This window comes from Mycetomoellerius zeteki, unplaced genomic scaffold (genome assembly GCF_001594055.1).
Source record: "Mycetomoellerius zeteki isolate Tzet28-1 unplaced genomic scaffold, Tzet1.0 scaffold517, whole genome shotgun sequence".
Classification (NCBI taxonomy): Eukaryota; Metazoa; Arthropoda; class Insecta; order Hymenoptera; family Formicidae; genus Mycetomoellerius; species Mycetomoellerius zeteki.
In genome coordinates, this window is record NW_017257520.1 from 484,635 (window position 1) to 504,226 (window position 19,592).

Genomic DNA, 19,592 nt, shown 5'->3' on the forward strand with positions numbered 1-19,592 from the left:
TGCTGAACCCTGCGGAACTGACGTCAGCTTTGGAGAATTAAGATAGAATGAAACTGATGCATATTTATTTATCTCATTCTATCTTAAGTAAGTCCTGAAAAATATGGTAAATCAAAACAATTGTGTCCAACTTTTAATTTGAAGATCTCTAGTCTAAAACCTTTTCGAAAAGACACCGTATTAAAAAAGATCATGTATTAAAAAAGATAATAATAATCAAGCTGGATAGTAGTATTATTGGTGGTTGTATTACTATAATAAAACTTGAAGAAATAATTTCAATCAGATATTCGATTAATATGAAATGCAATTATATAGACGCTTTACCTTTTTTCTAAATGTTATCTTACTTTTTTAATTATTGAGAGGTTTTTAGTGTTGCTTCTACCAGCTAGTGGAATTTGCGCCTTCAACTTTTCCTTGAGGTTATATGACATCTGTCTTTATACATTTTTTTCTAATGATTATCAAACGATTGGTTATTATTATTATACTTCGTAGTGTTTATTAAATATTGCTGCACTAATACGATAAACAAAAGTAACAAAATATATGGTGGTAACTATTACCAGACTTTTTTTCCGTGTCGAAGACACATGTCCCAAATCGCGTCTCCTCGACCGACGTCCTGGCAAACTGCTTTAAAAAATCAAGAGACCCCCGAATCGAACAGTAGAAATGGAACAGAGAGAGAGAGAGAGAGAGAGAGGCCTTTCGTGAATAATCAGAAATGATCTTATTAATTCATCGAACACGACCCGTTCGCTCGCTCAATTTAACGTGTAACTGTTGCGTAATTGGCGAATCAATTAGCGACACGCTACACACCGCACGTGCATGTTTAATTAACCGTCGACACTTTCCGCGCGCGCGCGTTTGCGGTTTTCCCGCTCGACGACGGTCTTTTTGCACCCGTCCGCGGACAGCGGACGAACAGCGGGAACCGTTCAATTTTTTTCCCGCTACGTAAATCGCGACTGTTAAAATCGCGACGGCCTCGCAGCTAGACGCGGCGAGATGCAATATCAGTCCTTTATTAAAAACCGGCGAGAAGACGCCCGCGGGGCACAGTTCTTTTTAGCGTAGCGCAGAGAGCGGAAAGAATCAACACGGGGCACCTCGGCGATCATCGATATCGGATTACGCGAGTAAGCACTTTATATTAAGCCAGCGGCGATTCGTTCCGTCTTTTTCTCTTTTTTCCTCCCTCTCATCTCTCCCCTATTTCTCTCTCTCTCTCTCTCTCTCTCTCTCTCTCTCTCTCTCTCGCTCTCGCTCTCGCTCTCGCTCTCGCTCTCGCTCTCTTTCTCTCTTTCTTCTTCCCCATCGATGTCGCTTATTAACGTCGCTATCGATACGCCGCGCCTCTTCTGCAAATCATTATGATAAGCGAGGCAGACAGTGGAACGTGTGCGCCGTACATTCCCAACGTTCGACCTCTTTCGAAGTTCCATGTGAAGCGCACGGGCCGCAGTTTACATTATTCCGGGGCGCAAAATTCGCGACGCACGATACGTGTAATTCAGCGTCGAGCAGCGTTGAACAAACGTATCGTCGAACATTTCAACCGGGCGGGCAAACACCCAGAGGGAATCGGGGGCTAGCTAATGTCTATATGCACACCAACATGCACACATGCGAGCGAACGCGCACGCAATTCCCAGGCTGCGTATCTTTCGCGTAATATTATATGTAGCTTGCGACGCATTTAGGAAGAGATACATGCTCGTATGTACTTGCAGCCGTAGGTCCTTATGTAAAACATCACGAGACGGAACATCGACATCTTTGAACAGTGATACTCTTAAATTTCTTATGTTACTTAGATTCAATTAATGAATAATGTTGGAAACATAATAAGAAGTATTAGAAATATTAATGTTCCAATTTCATTTTACGATTTCGTCTTTTCAAACCGGTTTCGAATCACACAAACAAATTTAGAAAAGTTAAATTTTCAGGAAACAAAAAGTATCTCATTTTCAAAGGGTTCATTATACAAATATGATAATTTCTATCTAGACATATGATAGATGTAAGAACAAAATTTTAGGTTTTAATATTCTAAAGATATTTAAAAAAAATAAATAAATGAAATATTTCTGGATTCTCTTGAAAAAAACCAGTTATTGAAATTAATATTATTCAATTATTGTGATTAATATCATCATAACGGTGCAGTGGTGGTCAAATTGGGAAGTCGCCCGCACGGAATTTAGGAGATTCGGATACGAATTCCGGTTGAAATAATTTTTATAATAAGTTATTTACAGGTTTTTAAGATGCTGTAAATAATATTATTATTAAATTGATGATCAGTTAATTTAATTGTAAGATTATTATTTCAGTTTATAATTGCGTTCCGACAAACCTTATCGGCGTACAGTCTATAGAACTAATAATTGTATTTGTGTATTCACACATGAATATCACTATCAATAAGACCTACTTTGATCGAAAAAGGCTTATTTCTCTCTTATTTGTTTTAAATGCTTCTTTATTTCACTTAATATTATTAATAATAATGTTAAAAATGAAGAAGAAAATTATTTATAGTGAAATAATTTTTTCTTCTTTTATTTACAAAATTTTATATAACAAAAATGTGCTTTGCAAGTGGCGCCATAATCCAGATTTAAAAAAATGGACTTTGGTTCTTGTAGGAAACTCTTCAATTATTTAATGCTAAAATCGTACGAGCATGTATCTCAACATTTCGTTTTTTTATGAGATATATAGCAGAGTTCCATTGAAGTCCCGCTATGGAAAATAATTATTACAAGATCTCATGAACGATACGACGGTGAGATAATTCAATCTACCCTGGCGCGCCGACGCGCTTCTTCCTAACAGTAAACTTCCAATGTTTACAAATACAATTATTGCCGGAGGCTTGTGACTTATGCTTCCCACGACCCCGGGAGCCTGTTTGATTTATTGGGGGCATAGCCCTCACCCTCGCGAAAATCGTCGGCACCCCATTAGACCCCACCTTCCCTCTCACGTGTCGTTACAGCGATGCGTCTTTACTTCCGGTACGACACGCGCCGTTATGTCCTGACGCCCCGTCGGTTCTTTTAGCTATGAATCGTCCGAAGAAAACGATCGTGCGCTACGCACTCAGTAAACAGTAATGATATTCAGCGCAGGGAGGGCCTGTGAGACTGTAAAAGTTATTCTCGTGACATTAACATCGCGATAAAAAGGAGATTGTACGTGGCGAGAGGATCACGATAATTGTTTCATACAATTTTTTCGCTTGCGTTATAGGTGCGAGCGTGAAGCAAGAGTCAAGCAATTGCACAAGAAACGGTGACAATGGTAATTACCATCCTCAGTATCAGTCTACCCCGGTACCAGTCACGCACGGTCAAAACAGCGATTTCCTCGAAATCAACTCGGACCGTTGCTTTGGGTAAGTTCGAGATAAAACTTGTTCCCTTTTTTTGCAATAATAAAATGACGCGACTTATAAGATACTTGCAACGTAATTATATACACTTAAGTTGCTCCCCTCGCGAATAAGGCCTAATTTATATTATACTTTTTTATTAATACTATTAAGCATGCTAGTTTTAGCTAATTTTAAGCGAATTAGAAAACTAACTGCTAAAAAGTATCATTTTATATATTATATTAACCCTCGAACAGCGGACGTCGTAATACTCGCACGCACGGCGAACGCAGGGTCAAAAGTGACCCAAGAATGGAATTGTTTTAAAACGTTTGAAAAATAATTTTTTATTACAATATGTATAAAATATGTAGAAAGAGAAATAAAAACACATATTTATCATAGAAACGAATATCCATTTATTTATTTTCTTCACAGTTGAAAAGAGTAAACAACTCTAACTCGCGGGTCTCGCGAGACCCTGCGTCCGCTGGCGGAAGGTTAAGTAAAAAATTGATCTAATGTTTGTTATCTTTTTTTAAATCTTTGTTATCTTAAATGCTGTAATTTTAATTTTATTTTGTCGCGCTTTTCATTTATAAATCTTTTAGAGTACTTTAGTATTAAATACTTTGTATATTGTTTTAGAAAATTAGCAGCTAAAAATATAATTTATAGACAGTAATAAGATTGAAAGACCGCTAATGTTAAACATAATAATTTTAAATTAAGAAGCGCCATAACGGTCAGAACGTTAAGATGTTGAACTATTGTAAATTCATTTAAATGAATTAATTTTCGGAAATGATAATTGCGTGCCGATATGGTTGTCGGACTTTCAACGCAATCAAATCTGAAAATATTAATATTAATAATCCTTCCAAATTCCCCAACTTAAAAACTGTAATAAAACTTATTGCGAAAAATAATGCCTCGGCCGGGAGTCGAACCCGGATCTCTTGCATTCCGTGAGAGCGTCCTAAGCCTTTAGACTACCGAGACCTTAGCATCATTCTTCGCAATAATTGGTATATATAGAGAGTTATGCATTTTCTCAGCGCGCGTGTATAAACAATAATAAGAATAATAATTTATAGAATTATATTTTTCTAGCTAGTTTTCTAGTTCATTAGAAGACTAACACGCTAGTTACTAGTAAAAAAGCATCGTATAAATCAGACGTAAGAAAGAAATATCCTGCGGTCCGTCAAACGCGAATTTGCGAAATAATGTAAAGTGAAATCTTGCGTGTTACTTGCTCGTAGGAATCGAAAGATAAACGGACCGGCTAGTAAGAGTTCGAAGGACGTTGCCGTGAAGGAAGAACCGACGGATCGAAGCTACGTAGAGCCACTTCCCATAACGAACATATCATCTGCAGCATCACAGGAGAACGGTAAGAGAGATTCGTGCAATGACACACGTTTAGTCAGTATCGAATATCGAGAAAAAGAAAAGTCAGCGCGGTTCGCTGACTTTTATCTCTGTACGAAAATCCATCGCCGTGACAAATCCCAGCATAAAGAGATCCACGTGGCGCTATTCTACCCCATAGAGTCCATAAATAATCGGACAGTACAAGGAGGGTACCGCTGTCCATTAATCGATTCGACTTCCGATTAGCTCTTTGAGGACCCCATAACTACGGTACAGCTCGATAATGATCGTTCCACGCTGTTGTTAATTGTTCCTCGTGTCTATTCTTTACAATCGTTAAAATTGCACTAACCAAAATTCAAGAAAACCACAACGAAATCAACGAAAAATATAGGAAATGTCGTTGAAGGAATTTGTTTTCTATTTATTATAAACTGCATTTTTTTTACATGTCTATTTTATGAAATATTTACTAAAGTAACAATTTACTTTTGTATGAGAACCAACATTGCTTGTGATCGTTACGAGGCTCACGACTAATGCACTGAACTCACGCGTGACTGAGCATGCGTAATTGAATAATTAAACGATGCTTTTAAGTCAAAAAGCTATGGCAAGCGTCTTGTAGATTCCAGTAAAAGTTACCGAAAGAAAGAAAAGAGCGCCAAGTGCTAGAGATCCCAAAGGAAAACGTAAGTCGAAAGCTGTTTTTCTCTCGTGACCCGTACAGTGCAGAGAAGATTTTCTATACAAGATTAACAGTGTCTTTAGTAATTACATCCTAGCTTGAACTCTTAAAAAATTCTTTTCTTATTCCGTTAAACTAAGAATTCACAAATTTTCAATAACAGAGCTTTTGTCATTGATTATTGTACACAGTAAAAAGTATTTTATATTTGTGTTAAAATCGATCCTTGTTAAAATTTTTCAACATTTCCTAGTGTTAAAATAATACAATTTATAAGTAAGTAATAAACCAACGTAAAAATAATGTCTTTTGAAACGTACATTCTAAGATAAATGAATAAAATGTATTAATAATAGTAGGGTACTCAACATATTTAGATAATTGATCTTACAGAAGAAATATATGCTTTCACATATTACATTCCATACATTACAAGTCATGTTGGTGTTACACTTTTTATGTTAATTTTTTACATAATGTTTGTATTATTTTCTAATATATTTATTTTGTATTAAACAAAAAATTAGGTTTATATAAATTTAATATAAATTTTTCAATTTTTCAATTTTTTAATGATCGCTAATACAAATAAATCCTATACGGAAAGAAATATTTTGCTAAAGTATTTAAAAAATTTAACCAGATTCTTTGAAAATAATTTTATTGACTCTTCAAAATAATTATGTAAGATGCTTAAATATACTGATTCTGTTTAAATATCTTGGTAATACTGTAAAAATTCTGATATTCTAGCAACTAGTTTAAGCGTTCTGCATAATTAATTTAATGGTCCAAAATTATTTTCAAATTTGTATTTAGCTATTTTGAAATATTTCTGTAAAATCGTTCTTTCTGTGTACATGAATATTCATTCGAAAGTTACAGTCGTTTTATTAAGTTATAATTTCAATCACGAGAAAATGCGCGGAATATACAGGACAAATCATTAATATTTCAGCGACAATAATTATGATTTTTCTATTGAAACATTCATGATCTAATAGATTGTAAACCAAAAGCGAAAATACGCATCACCACCCATCGCCGCCACTCGTCCCATCTATAAAAGGTACAGTCGGTGAGGGGTTGCAAGCTCATGCTTTGTAATCAGACCGATTAGTCTTCCTTTATTCACGCACACATACAATCGCGAACCGAATCCTTTAGGAACTCGGTTACGCTATATATCCATGGCTCGACACTGTATACGCGATGTTACCCGCCTACTACCAAGTCACCTGGGATTATGCTCGTGCTTCTCTTCGCGTAATTCTCCCTACCATTAAGCCGTTTTAATTATTTACACGTAGTTTAGGTTAATAATAGGATACATTCCCTATCGCCAGTATCGATATCCCGCAATCTACTTACGATCACTCAATTTATTTTCCAAATGGAAAAACCGTCTTGCGTTTTATCCGCCAAAACAATTGAGTATTTCAGTATTCTTTATTTTTAAATAGAAATGCATTAAATAAATTAATCGAAGCGTGGCGTACGCTTTATTTATTCGCGTAAAAATGTATTGCAAAAATTCGTTGCATAGTCAAAAATATTTTATATTTGTTTCAAAGTCGATCTTTGTTAAAATTTTTATGCTAAATTTATAACATATCTGAGTGTTGATTTAACGTGATGTAATAGTCTTATTCAAATATTTTGTGTTAAATTGATATTCAACATCCTTAATATTAAAATTAATAATTTATGAGTAATTAATATAAAAATAATGTTTATTAATTTTAAAACGTTAAATCTTAAGATAAATGAATAAAATGTGTTAATTTTACTGAAGAAATTATGTTTTCACAATTTACATATTGTGTTATTGTTACATTTTTTTATGTGAATTTTAATATAATAATTGTGTTACTTTCTAATATATTCATCTTGTATTAAATTAACATAAAAATTTGAATAGACCGTTTGAGATACGTTAAATGTGTTAAATTTAACACAAAATTTCCAACTTCATAAATTTCCAAACGGCGGTATCGGTAGAGAAATATTTAGAAAAGCTATGAGATAATCGAGATCATCTCGTTTAGAGGGGACAAACAATTAACTCGGAGAGCGATACGTCGAGAGCGGAATAGTAATAACCGGTTAATGGATACCGATTGGTTTCACTGTTCCACTAATTAATACGAGCAGAGGATTACGTGGATTACAGAGATCGCCACGGTCTATTCTGCCCAGAGTCACTCACGCTCTCATATTGCGCGTACGCGGAAAATTCGTCCAAGCGTAGCTCCCATTCGAATTCAGATCTAATCTTTGATTCACGTGTCGCGGTAAATATTTCGACGGGAAGAAAAAAAAGGAAGCGTACTCTGGGCATGCGACGAGATGGAATACGCAAAACGAGTATTTTCCCGTATGCTCGGGAAAGGACAAGGCGAACTCTCGTCAGGTTTCGCCGCTCGTCAGGTGGGTGGAAAATAGAGCTTGCATTATTAACGGAGCACTATGCCGGAATTCGAGGATCAGCGAGGCAGAAGAGAGGAGAAAAAGCAAGAGAAAGAGAGAGAGAGAGGGAGAGAGAGAGAGAGAGAGAGAGAGAGAGAGAGCGCACGGGCACAGAAAAGGGAGGAAAAGCAACGCGGCGGCAGAATGCTCGTTTCTCCTCGTCTGAGAGTGGACGAGAGTGGAAGCCATCCTCTTTTCTGTAGAGCCGAGCCCACCCTGCCGCCACTGCCACACCGGCCGTCGTGTTCCGCCGCCCCTATGACCAGTCCTGAATTCAACCCTTCTCCTGCCTCCCTCGGTGGTGGTACATCGCCACCGGTTTCATCAGCTCGCGATTAATTTTAATCTAAAACCACCCGCAAAGCCTCTGGCCCGCGCTCTGGCTCACAGGCTGAGGTCAACCCTTTCGCCCCCCTTCTAGCGCCCCTCCCCTCTCTCTCTCTCTCTCTCTCTTCCCTTTTCGAGAGAGTGCCAGATTGGCCCCAGAGCTTTCGGTTCCCTTCTGATTCTCGTCCGAGATTCATCCTTCGTTTGTCAAAATATCGAGTATTAATTGTATCTTACTAAAGCCAAAGTAATAATTAGCATTCAAAATAGCCATGCATCTTTAACTTTAATACAAGCTTTACTGCTCTTTGAATACGTCAACGATGACCGCATATTTTTCCATGAATAAATTCTCTTAGATAGACAATAGAAGAGTTTTTAGTTTACCAATGATAAAAATCTTTTGGTGCAGTGTCTTTTCTCACACAGCATACTTTATTCAAGGGACATCCTAGGAACATCCTTAGGGACATCGTCTGAACTTTAAAATGTCCCTTGGAGGTATGTGCTGTAGCTTCAGTATTTAATAAAATCTAATTAACATTTCAGAATTTGTTTTCTTCTAATATACGTTACTGTGATACCCAGGTGGCAAGTTGACATTATTTGATGTTACTAACGTCAAAATGTTGTTATTAATATCATTTTGTCAAAATGATGACAAATAATACTACCCAACCCAAGGAATACATTATGTCAAAAAATCAATATAACTTTATTTTGATTCAAAATGCTCAGGCATTTTTATATGACAAAAAATTGATGTCGACAATATAATTGTTTTTTCATTATTATTACTCGAAAAGATGACTTTGCGGTTGTCTCACAAATTCAATATGTGTGAACATTTTCTGGCAGTGTGCAACGATATTACTTCCCGCCATCCAAGATGCATCTGTTGAGATAGATACCGCAAAATTTACCACGATACCCATCTCGAGAGACGCGCGTTGGATATCAAGAAGTAATAGTTTGCTACCTAAGTAATAATCCAAGTAAAAAATACTTATTAGAAATATTTATTTATATTTATCATAAATATTACATAAAATGTTTAGTCTATATTTTAATAATATTTCGAATAAAGCTTTATATAAAATATGTATGAAATATCTATATAACATTTTAAAAAATGAATATTAATAAATATTTATCATAAATATTCTGTGCCGTCTGGGATTAATTCGTGGTGACTTTTTTGAATCTTGATACCGTGGTAACAAACTTAGCAATCGTCGAACACATCTTCGTGAATTATTCCTCTTTCCATAATAGGGCTTAAGCACGAAAATGTAACTTAGGGCCATGGCACATAAAAACAGTAAGCAGTAAGCAAATTGACCAATCACAATAGAGTCCGTAAGGTCATAACGTAAGCAGCAAATCCAGCATGTTGATTTCCTTACGTCTTCACAGAGAAAAATGTTTGGTATTTGTAACTATAATTATATATTACTATAATTATGATTATTACTGCTATAATAATAACAGTAACTATATATATATAAATTCCAGCAATAAATGTATATAGTTGGCAACCTAAAATGACTATAATTATAGTTGTTATAACCATAAAATAGTTGAAATTACCATAAAAATGATTCAAGTGACTATAATTTTATAGTTATATTTTGGGACAACCATATTTTTTATGGTTAGGTCATTTTAGTCATTTTAGGTTGCCAACTATATACATTTGTTGCTGGAACTATATATATAATTACTGTTATTATTATTATAGCAGTAATAATCATAATTATAATAATATATAATTATAGTTACAAATACCAAACATTTTTCTCTCTGTGTTGTATTAAGTTTTTTGTGTGTCATGGCCCTTAGTCGTGGAACATAAGTCGTAGTTGTAGGTTGATCAAAACATTATGCATTGACCTACAACTACGACTCACATTTCACTCACGTCAGTTGCGATCATCTTTGTGCTGAAATCCTTAAACGATTTGAATTAAACCGAATTAAATTCACGCGACTTATTTCTATCTACGCGAGAAGGTAGATTTTTCTATTCGAAAAATAGTTTTACCGATGCATCCGTTCGGCGGAAAGGGTCACATCGCTTCCTCATATTTTTGGCGTCGCTTCCAATGGCCTTCGCTCTCGCCGTCGGATGCATCGTGGCGTCGCGCGTCGCGGCGCTGCAGCAACGTTTATCGGCGCTCTTCTCGATCGCGCGCGCGGCTTCTCAATTTTTCAATATTCCCCGTGCGCGACTTGAAGCGTAACCGGATTACGGCCCGAGAATGGCTCTTTCGGTACTGCGACGTCTGCAGGGGTTGGTGGTAGCAGCCCCCGAGAGTAAGAGAGGGAGAGAGAGAGAGTGAGAGGAGCGCGGCCCGATTAATATACATATCGCGCGAGCTCTCGGCTTTCGATATTTCAGGGGGCACCATTGCGCGCGGGTTCCAGCCCCCGGTGGGCTTTGAATATCCACCAATTTCCTGCCGATATTTGTGTGACGAGAGCGTTTCAACCGGCCCGGTGCGTGAGTGCAATCGGTAATACGGAACGCGCTTTTTGTCCTCTCGAGAATTTCTTCCTCGACTCTTTCCTCTCGTCTCTACCTTCTCTATCTTCCACCCTCTACGCGGAAAAAATACTCGCGGATAATCCGATGCTTTTCTCGCGTCTTCTTATGTTGTGACGCCTTGGTCTTACGAGCGCGATTGCAGAAATGCCGGGACTCGAAATATTTTTGTACACGAAATATAAATTCACTCTTCATGGACTTGATTGTTCTATAATATCTTACTTGATTATGTTATTTTTAAATTGTACTGTAAATAGTTGGAAAATTTGTTTTTAACTCATTTTACATGTCTCAAACGGTCAAATTTTTGTGTTAATTTAACATAAGGTAAATATATTAGAAAATAACACAAATATTATGTAAAAAATTAACACAAAAAAATATGACACTGACATTGCAAACAAACTGTGAAAACATATTTGTTAAAATTAACACTTATAACAGAAGCTTAAATTAATATTTATAAATAAGTAACATTTATAATTTGTTAAATTAACATAATTTTGTCATTTATCTTAGAATTTACATTTTAAAAATAATTATGTATTTTTTTATTTTTATGTTAATTGTTTATTTACTCATAAATTATGTTACTTTAACACAAAATTTTCAAATAGCACAATCATATTATATTAACTTAATACTCGAATATATTAAAAATTCAAAGATTGTAACAACGACTAAATTTTAACATGTTTTCCTCCATAAGTAATATACATTTTGTACACAAATACAAAATGTATATTACTGTATGGAGCAAAACGTGTTAAACAAAATCACAGACGTAAAAATATCGAACTTCAAGAACCAATAAGGACCAACGTTCGCTAATCTAAAATTAAATTATCGCTACACAGACGATACCGATTCTAGGATCACGCTGCGTCTTCTTACAGCGAACAACCTAATTTATCCACAACGCCAACAGTACGGGAACGTGACAAGGGATCACAGAGGATCGTCACCGCCACCCAGTCGTCCGGCCAGCGCTTCTTCCTCGACTTCCCAATGGCAATCGACCTTCTCTGTCTCCTCCGAGACCTTTCTGCAACGACAAGAGAGCTGGAATTCCGAAGCTTATGCGAAAAGAAGCTGCACGCCGACTTGGACGGAACTGGGCACGCAGCTAGATCCCAGGAGCTCGTCTTGGGATCGGCAGAATGGCTGTTATCAGAAAAAAGGCTCGCCCATTTCGACTTGGAACCCGGACCACATCAATAAGAGGCCGTCGTCTGCGACCGGCGTGTCAGCTTGGAGCGACGTCACTGTCGGTTATCAGCAACAGCGACGTGGTTCCTTGCAATTGTGGCAGTTCCTCGTAGCCTTACTCGATGACCCCGCGAATGCGCCTTGCATCGCGTGGACTGGACGTGGGATGGAATTTAAACTAATCGAGCCGGAGGAGGTTCGTAAAAAAATGTTAAAATGATGAAATGTGAAAAATAGAAAAATGTGCTTTTGAAAAATGTTTTATTTAACTTTCCGAATTTCACAATAGCTTCCTTATTTTAAAAGAGACACAATTTAAAAATTAAATTTTTTACGAAAGGGAAAAAACGGTTTTTCAATTTGACAGAAAATTATAGACTGATTAAAAATATCAGTAAAAAGGATATATTCTTAACATGATCAAATGTCATTTTTGTCATTTTCGTTTCATAATCCTTAAAAATTACCCTTTTTGAGTTGTGATAATTTTAATAATTTTTTAATGAAGTTAAGTTAGTTCACTTTTGATAATTGATAAAATGTTTATTTAATTCATTCATGGTAACAATTCGAAGATCACTTGTTTTAATTGTGTTACTTTTTTGAAATAAAAGTATAAATTATTATAAAAAATTATAACTCTTTTTTTATATGCCTTTTATTAGATACTTATTATAATATGTTACTATTGGTAGGTGGCACGAAGATGGGGCGTTCAGAAAAACAGACCGGCTATGAATTACGATAAGTTGAGTCGTTCATTGAGATACTACTACGAGAAGGGTATAATGCAGAAAGTCGCCGGCGAGCGATACGTGTACAAGTTCGTCTGCGATCCGGAAGCGCTCTTCAATATGGCGTACGGTACCGGCGCGTCTTCGGGGATTAGCGGAGAAGTTCCAAATAGTATGGTACGGAGCCATGCGGTGCCCGGGAAAGGAGCGGGCGGCAACGAAGTTCCAGATTTGATGAAGCATCCCGCCGCGGGGTATAGCGACGCGGTTTTCGCCATGTACTCGAATACCGCCGCAGGTATTAGACTTCATCGACATTAATTACTCTATATATTAAAATCCGTTAAACGCATTTAATTGCATAAAGTATATTTATAAGAAATTAATATTTTAATTGAATTTTCATACAGTGTACGGATCTTCCAGTCTCCATCATTTGCATCAATACCTCGGCGGTAACGAAGGCTTCAAAACGCCACCAAGTAGATATCACCCTCATTATCCCCATCAGTACGGCAGCAATCACCACCATCATCATCATCATTCGGCTCCGAGCTACACAGAGACCTTCCTGAACTACAGTCGATTGTCGTCACATGAAGCTGCATTCGATTCGAAGGCACAAGAACTATCAGCGAGAGATTCGTATACTCAGGAAACGGGGAGTACCAGTAGGGAACGGGAACCCGCGTCGATACCCTACGACAACGTGCAGAGATCGCAATTACCGGCCTCGACCGTACCGTCGCAATCCTCGATACTGGACGGCGCGGCAAGCTCAAAGCTCGAGCAAGCCCCGTACACGTGTTTAGGCGTTGGAAGTTGCGTCTGTTAAATAAATGTGATCGAATCTGTTGTTTGCATATTATTCGAAGGAAAATTTCCTACCGGTCATGTTTGACGATACAAACGGAACAAGGTTCCGAGTCGTATGGACGTATGTACGTGGTATTGTAAATAGCACTTATTTTTCCGCGCCGATTTATCAGACTTCCTGGAGATATAGATTAATAAATCTGAGTGCGAATTCTTCAATTCGCGTCAATGCGTTATCTCCGATCGTTACTGGGTGCGTGTTCTAGTAGTTTATCGCGGTTGTAATTTATTTTATAAATATTAAATAAATCTTATCAATAGGACGATTATTAAAAATATGATACATGACTAGTACTTTTTATTTACAACTCAACAATTAATGACTCGTCAAACATAAATTAGAATAATGCGACTTTGATATATAACATGATTATCCCAAATCTATTTCATTAAGAGTAAAAATTAAAAAATAAAAACGTAAATGGAGTGAATGCGGCAACTGTGGAACTTTACATCGTTTTGCAAAACAAGAGCTCGTAATCCCGAAAAATTAACAAATATTAAATCATAGGATGGATCATTCTCTTCACGTGTCCTCGATGTGACGTAAGTGCGCAATCGCGCATGTATTTCGGGCTCTGACACATGTGAATCAAGCGTGTTTATATCGACCTCTCGCTTTCCCTCGCTCACTTCGCCGGTCATCCTTCCTTAACGCGCGACGAAGTTTTGCTGACAAGTATAAACGGTGACTTAAGCCGGTTCGTAGTCACCGTCAGCATTGCGATTCAAAAACTAAGAACACTTCACGAGTAGAAGTAATATTCGAGATCTATACGAGTGTGACAATTCTGATTTGTGCGTAACTTGAGATTGTACTTTACAATTATTTAACGCAATTAGCAGTAGTGAAATTTTGTTGGTAAGTATTTCTGTTATTTCATCTAACTTTTCCGTAAGTATTTTATTATTAACTTCAATAATATCAATTGTATATTTTGCTAATTTCATTTATATGTATATCTTTAAATGAACGATGAAGTGATATTGCTAAAGCATCCATCAAATACAAATTTTGTTGATAAGTATCTCCATGGTGGAAGAAGATACCATCATAAGTATCTATGCTGTTTTATTTAAACTTTAGTCATTTCTCTGTTAATATAATTTATTAACTTCATAACGGTTTTTTGCTAATTTCATATGTATACCTGTGTGTGTGTGTGTATCTTTGAATGGACAATAAAGTAACGTCACTATAAAGCATCTGTCAAAAGTAGTACAAAACAAAATTATCCGGTTTAAAAAAAACTTTACTTCATGTAATTTTAATAATAGAATACTGAATGTCACACGTCGTTCCAAGTATGTAGCATTTATACAAACAGCGATTGCCAAATATAACGATTGAACCATGGCTCGCAATCGCTATTGATCCTTTCAGTGTTATATGCATAGCTTCCATAATCCGAGGACTGCGTCAACGGTAAAATTGACATACGCGTTTCGCATTCTGGTTGACTGTCTCTCCGCCCCCAGGCGCATCCTCTGCTGATGATTGGCCGTACCGCTCCAAATCGATTGCTCCATGCACATCGCCAGTTTCCCTAAACTAAGTTTGAGCGATGTCAAATACCGCTAACGCGTAATTCATCATTTCCACGTCTTTATTGAGTTCCTAGCGATGATAATCGGAAGCGATGAAATAATTAGCAGTAAACGCGCACAATCGCGTTACTCCAAAATCAATTAATATTCATGTCACTGATGAATAATTCATCTTCTCGCATTTTCTACATTTTTTTTCATACGATATTTATCATTCGATATCGGGAATTGAAAACTGAAAGAATTAATAAATGATTTATCAAGAATTGAGCGGAATAAATATAATAATTGAAAGAATTAACCGGAATAAATATAATAAAATTGGCCCCAAAGATAACGTAACGAAATAAGAGTCATATAAAGTAGTGTAAATACGCTATTCCTCAACTTCTTAAACTTTCTCGTTAGAAGGGTGCTACGAGGGTGAGTTTGAAAAATTATATAATGTAGTTTATAGGAGTTCGGAAAGATTAACTAGAAAGACGCTATTAGCGCTATTAGCGTCATTCTATCCTTGTTTTACGTCTAATAAACAATGAAGATAGAGAATGACAGAAATAGTGTTAATAAGTTAATCTTCCTGAACGCACTATATACTTCACACTCGGTTATACCGGAGTGGAATAAAGTAAATGAAAAAAAAGTTCAAGTAAATATATCATATTTTTTTTAGATGCTATGTGATTACTAATGCATAAAAAATTCTTTTTGCACAGATCAAAATGGTAAAGACAAAATCCTCAAAACAGGAGGAAGGAGGCATGGGTTTCAAGGACAAGCAGAAAGCGTTGGATACCCTAAAAATTTTGGATGGTCGTGATATCAGTTATCAATATCATGTAATCACGAGTTTCGTCAGTCGCGCGAAAAGAACTCTCCAGATTACACGGGACGAAGAGAAACTAGCGAATCTGCGTGACGCTCTGAAGGTCTTCGAGGATTGGCTGACGGATTACAAGGAGAATAACCGAGGAAAAGAGAATCTTGCATATCTGCCGATCGAGACGATCAAGGCCTTTCGCAGTCTCGCGAAAAAGTACGACGTGTGGGACGACGGATTCTTCAGGTGAAAACCCAGATAGAACACAGAAGTCATAATAATTATAAGAATGTCATCATGACTTTATTTTTCACCTTCTAAATTTACTTATAAATAACAAATGAACAGGGCTGCGTAATATTTAAAATAGTTCCATTTTAAATATGTATTTAAAATAGAAATGGCATTTTGCATTTTCCATTTTAAATGGTTTTTGGAAAACTATTTTCATTTTACGTTTGAAATGGAATCTTATCTATCATTTAACCATTCATAAAATAGGTAAATAGTTTTTCTATGTTTTCACAAATTTTCCCTAAAATCATTGATGTATAAGAAGAACTATTATAAGTTTCACGATTGGCCAAAGATTTTTATGAATATTCAAATAAACTGCAAATTAAACTGTAAAGAGAAAATTAATTCTAGATAGTCCATAAATATTTACTCTTAATAAAAAATGAGTGTTCCAGCATTATGTAAAATACTATATACATTTCTATAAATGTATATTACTCTTAACATCTAATTTTGACCATAACCGGCGCTTTTCATATTAATTTGATTTATTCAAGTAAACGGTCCCGTTTCCAAATCATAATATTAAAAAATTTAAAATATTCCCGTCAGAAATACTTTATTTAATTTATATTATTGTAGTCAGGGCTTCGAATTCCGTTGAAAATGGATTTCAAATGTAAAATACTTTTATAAAATTTATATCATCTTGGCGGAAAGTTTTTACGAAAAACTACATAGATTGAAACAAGGTTTTAGAAATTCTTAGTTTTTCGTAGATATATTTGTAATGGGACGTAGTGTTATTTGTTTGAAAAACCTCCTCCGCTCACGAACAATGCCACTTCACGTCTTATATACGAATATCTATGAAAAACTATGGATTTCTGAGACAAACAAATCTCACTCTATGTCTCACTATGAATATATATATATCTATGAAAAATTAAGAATTTCTAAAATCTTATTTTAATCTATATAGTTTTTTTGTACTTTTTTGTAAAAATTTTTTTCCGAAATATACATATTATAGCAGGAAAAACCATTTTTTTACATTCGAAAACTATTTAAAATACCTATTTATCCATTTTATATTTAAAATGGTTTCGAAAAACCTATTTTGCATTTTGCATTTTAAATACATTTTCTAAAAGTATTTTACAATTAGTATTTTAAATAGAATTCGAAAGGCATTTTACCCAACCCTGCAAATGAAGTTCTATGGTATTGTTCTCATACAGAATTTTATTTGAGAAACGTTCTAGGAAAATTCTTAGGAGAGAGATACAGAAATGTTTTTTCTGTACTTCTTTAGGACATGTCTTGGAGGTTTATTGTACAAGAATTATCCAGAAAGTATAATAAGTTAATAAAAGTTTTCTGTAATATACTTGTTCTTTTTTAATAGGCCATCCGAACTTACTTTCTGGATAACCCTCGTACATCTTGACTCTCTGTATGTGTTCTACCTGACAAAGAACTATCGCAAAGACTCGAAGTACTTTTTAATAAGCTGATATCAATTTTCTCTATTAGGGCATATATGAACGAGAAGGGTGACTACAAAAGCCTACGCGACATGAAAGTTCCTAACGGAGGCACCACATGGGACATCGAGAGAAACAGGCGTTTAAAGGAGATCATTAACAGGATCAAGAATGAGCACGTCCAATGGTATGAGACGGACGTAGGCGATTTTCGCGGATTACCGACGAAGGAGCATGTGCGATGCATCGTGCTCGGATACAGTCCTGATCCTACGAAACTGAAAAAACTGGCAGTTCAAGCGCGCGAAAAATTCAATGAAGAAGATGATGACATGGACGTGGAGGAAGAACGAAAGCCTGGTAAAGAATTTTTTATTTATGTGAATTCTGAAATATTCTGAGATTTCTTAAATTTCTGAGATTTCTGAGATTTCTCATTCTATAATTTCTCAAAAAATATCTTAAACTTTTTCAGATTTTATAAGATATCGAAAATTATATTATAGATTGAGAAATCTCAAACATCTTAGAATATTTTACAATTCACGGGTGTGAAGAAATCTAAAAACAAATGTAGGCTCTCTTAGCATTTCTAAAAAGTGCTTCAATCTGGATAAAAGATTTGAAAATTTTTATAAAGTAATAAAATTATTTTAATATTATATTTTGAAAAATTATATGAAAAATTATGAAAAAAAATTCAGGCAAAGGCGCTAAACGAGCTCGCGATAATTCATCGAGCAGCGATAGCGACAGCGAGCCGAAGAAAAAATGCGCAAAGCGTTCGTCAGAAACTGAAGAGAACGAACAGAACGAAAAGAAGGAAAACATGCTGAGTTTTAAGGACAAGGACAAAGCCTTGCAAAGCATCAAATCCTTGGAAGGCAGAGATGTATCTTATCAGTTTCACGCGATCAGCGGATTGGTGAAGCGAGCTGAGAGAGTAATATCGTGCACAAAGGATGAGCAGAAGATCAAAAATATGCAGGAAGCTATTGAGATCTTTGAGAACTGGCTCACCGATTATAATGTGAAAGGCCGATCGAAGGAGAACTTCAATTATCTAACGATCGATATTGTGCGGGCTTTTAAATCTCTAGCTGAGCGATACAACATCGAAGATAATGGCTTCCTCAAGTGAGTTAGTGATAAAAAAATATTTGAGAAGAAATAAAAAATTGGATAAGATTAAATTTTATTGACGAGACATTCTCATTGTTTAATTTTACAGAGTTTACGAGGAGGTGAACGGCGACTACAAAAAACTCAGGTCTGTCCAATTTCCGGAATCGTACGTTACATGGGATGTGAAGAGAAACGAACATCTTCGGGAGCTGGTGAATTTCATAAAGGAAAAACATGTTCTATGGTTTGACACAGACGTCGAATTCCGAGGTTTGCCTACCGTAGAACACACCCGATGTATCATGTGGGGCTTCAGTCACGATGTCGCCAAGCTAAAGAAGCTACTACCCACATTAAGCAAGAAACTTGAACCTGCTGATTAATGTTATGATTTAATAAACATTGGGTTACTAGATCGTTGCTTTGTAAACCGATAATATTTTTTTATATAATACGTTATACATTTAAATGTTAAATGTTTTACTGTGGTAAATATTTTTTGACATATAATTGTACAAAAATACACGTGCAAAGTATTGCACATTTTAAGGATGTGCATAATATTTCATATAAGTAAAAAATTAAATTAAAACGCATAGATCTAATTGTTTTATCAAGAAGAAAGAAGAAAAGAAAGAAAAAAATTATTAATGATCATATACACATATATGTATAATAATTTAATAAATATATATATATATACACATTTTAATTAATTAATAAGTAATCATATTTGTTTTTAATTAAACGAAT

The 19,592-nt window shown here is 35.6% G+C and overlaps 1 protein-coding gene across 1 annotated transcript in view; it reads left to right on the forward strand.

The window, feature by feature from the left end:
• The window catches only part of LOC108727628 (uncharacterized), a 22,907-nt gene extending 3,639 nt beyond the window's left edge, over window positions 1–19,268 (forward strand). Inside the window, exons 3-11 of the mRNA XM_018455802.1 lie at window positions 3,271–3,415; window positions 4,660–4,790; window positions 11,700–12,208; window positions 12,708–13,044; window positions 13,157–13,572; window positions 15,887–16,236; window positions 17,764–18,074; window positions 18,419–18,851; window positions 18,946–19,268. Coding sequence (XP_018311304.1) covers window positions 3,271–3,415; window positions 4,660–4,790; window positions 11,700–12,208; window positions 12,708–13,044; window positions 13,157–13,572; window positions 15,887–16,236; window positions 17,764–18,074; window positions 18,419–18,851; window positions 18,946–19,222 — 2,909 coding nt within the window. The 3' untranslated portion in view covers window positions 19,223–19,268. The remainder of the gene's footprint in view (window positions 1–3,270; window positions 3,416–4,659; window positions 4,791–11,699; window positions 12,209–12,707; window positions 13,045–13,156; window positions 13,573–15,886; window positions 16,237–17,763; window positions 18,075–18,418; window positions 18,852–18,945) is intronic.
• The last annotated feature ends 324 nt before the right edge of the window (window positions 19,269–19,592 follow it).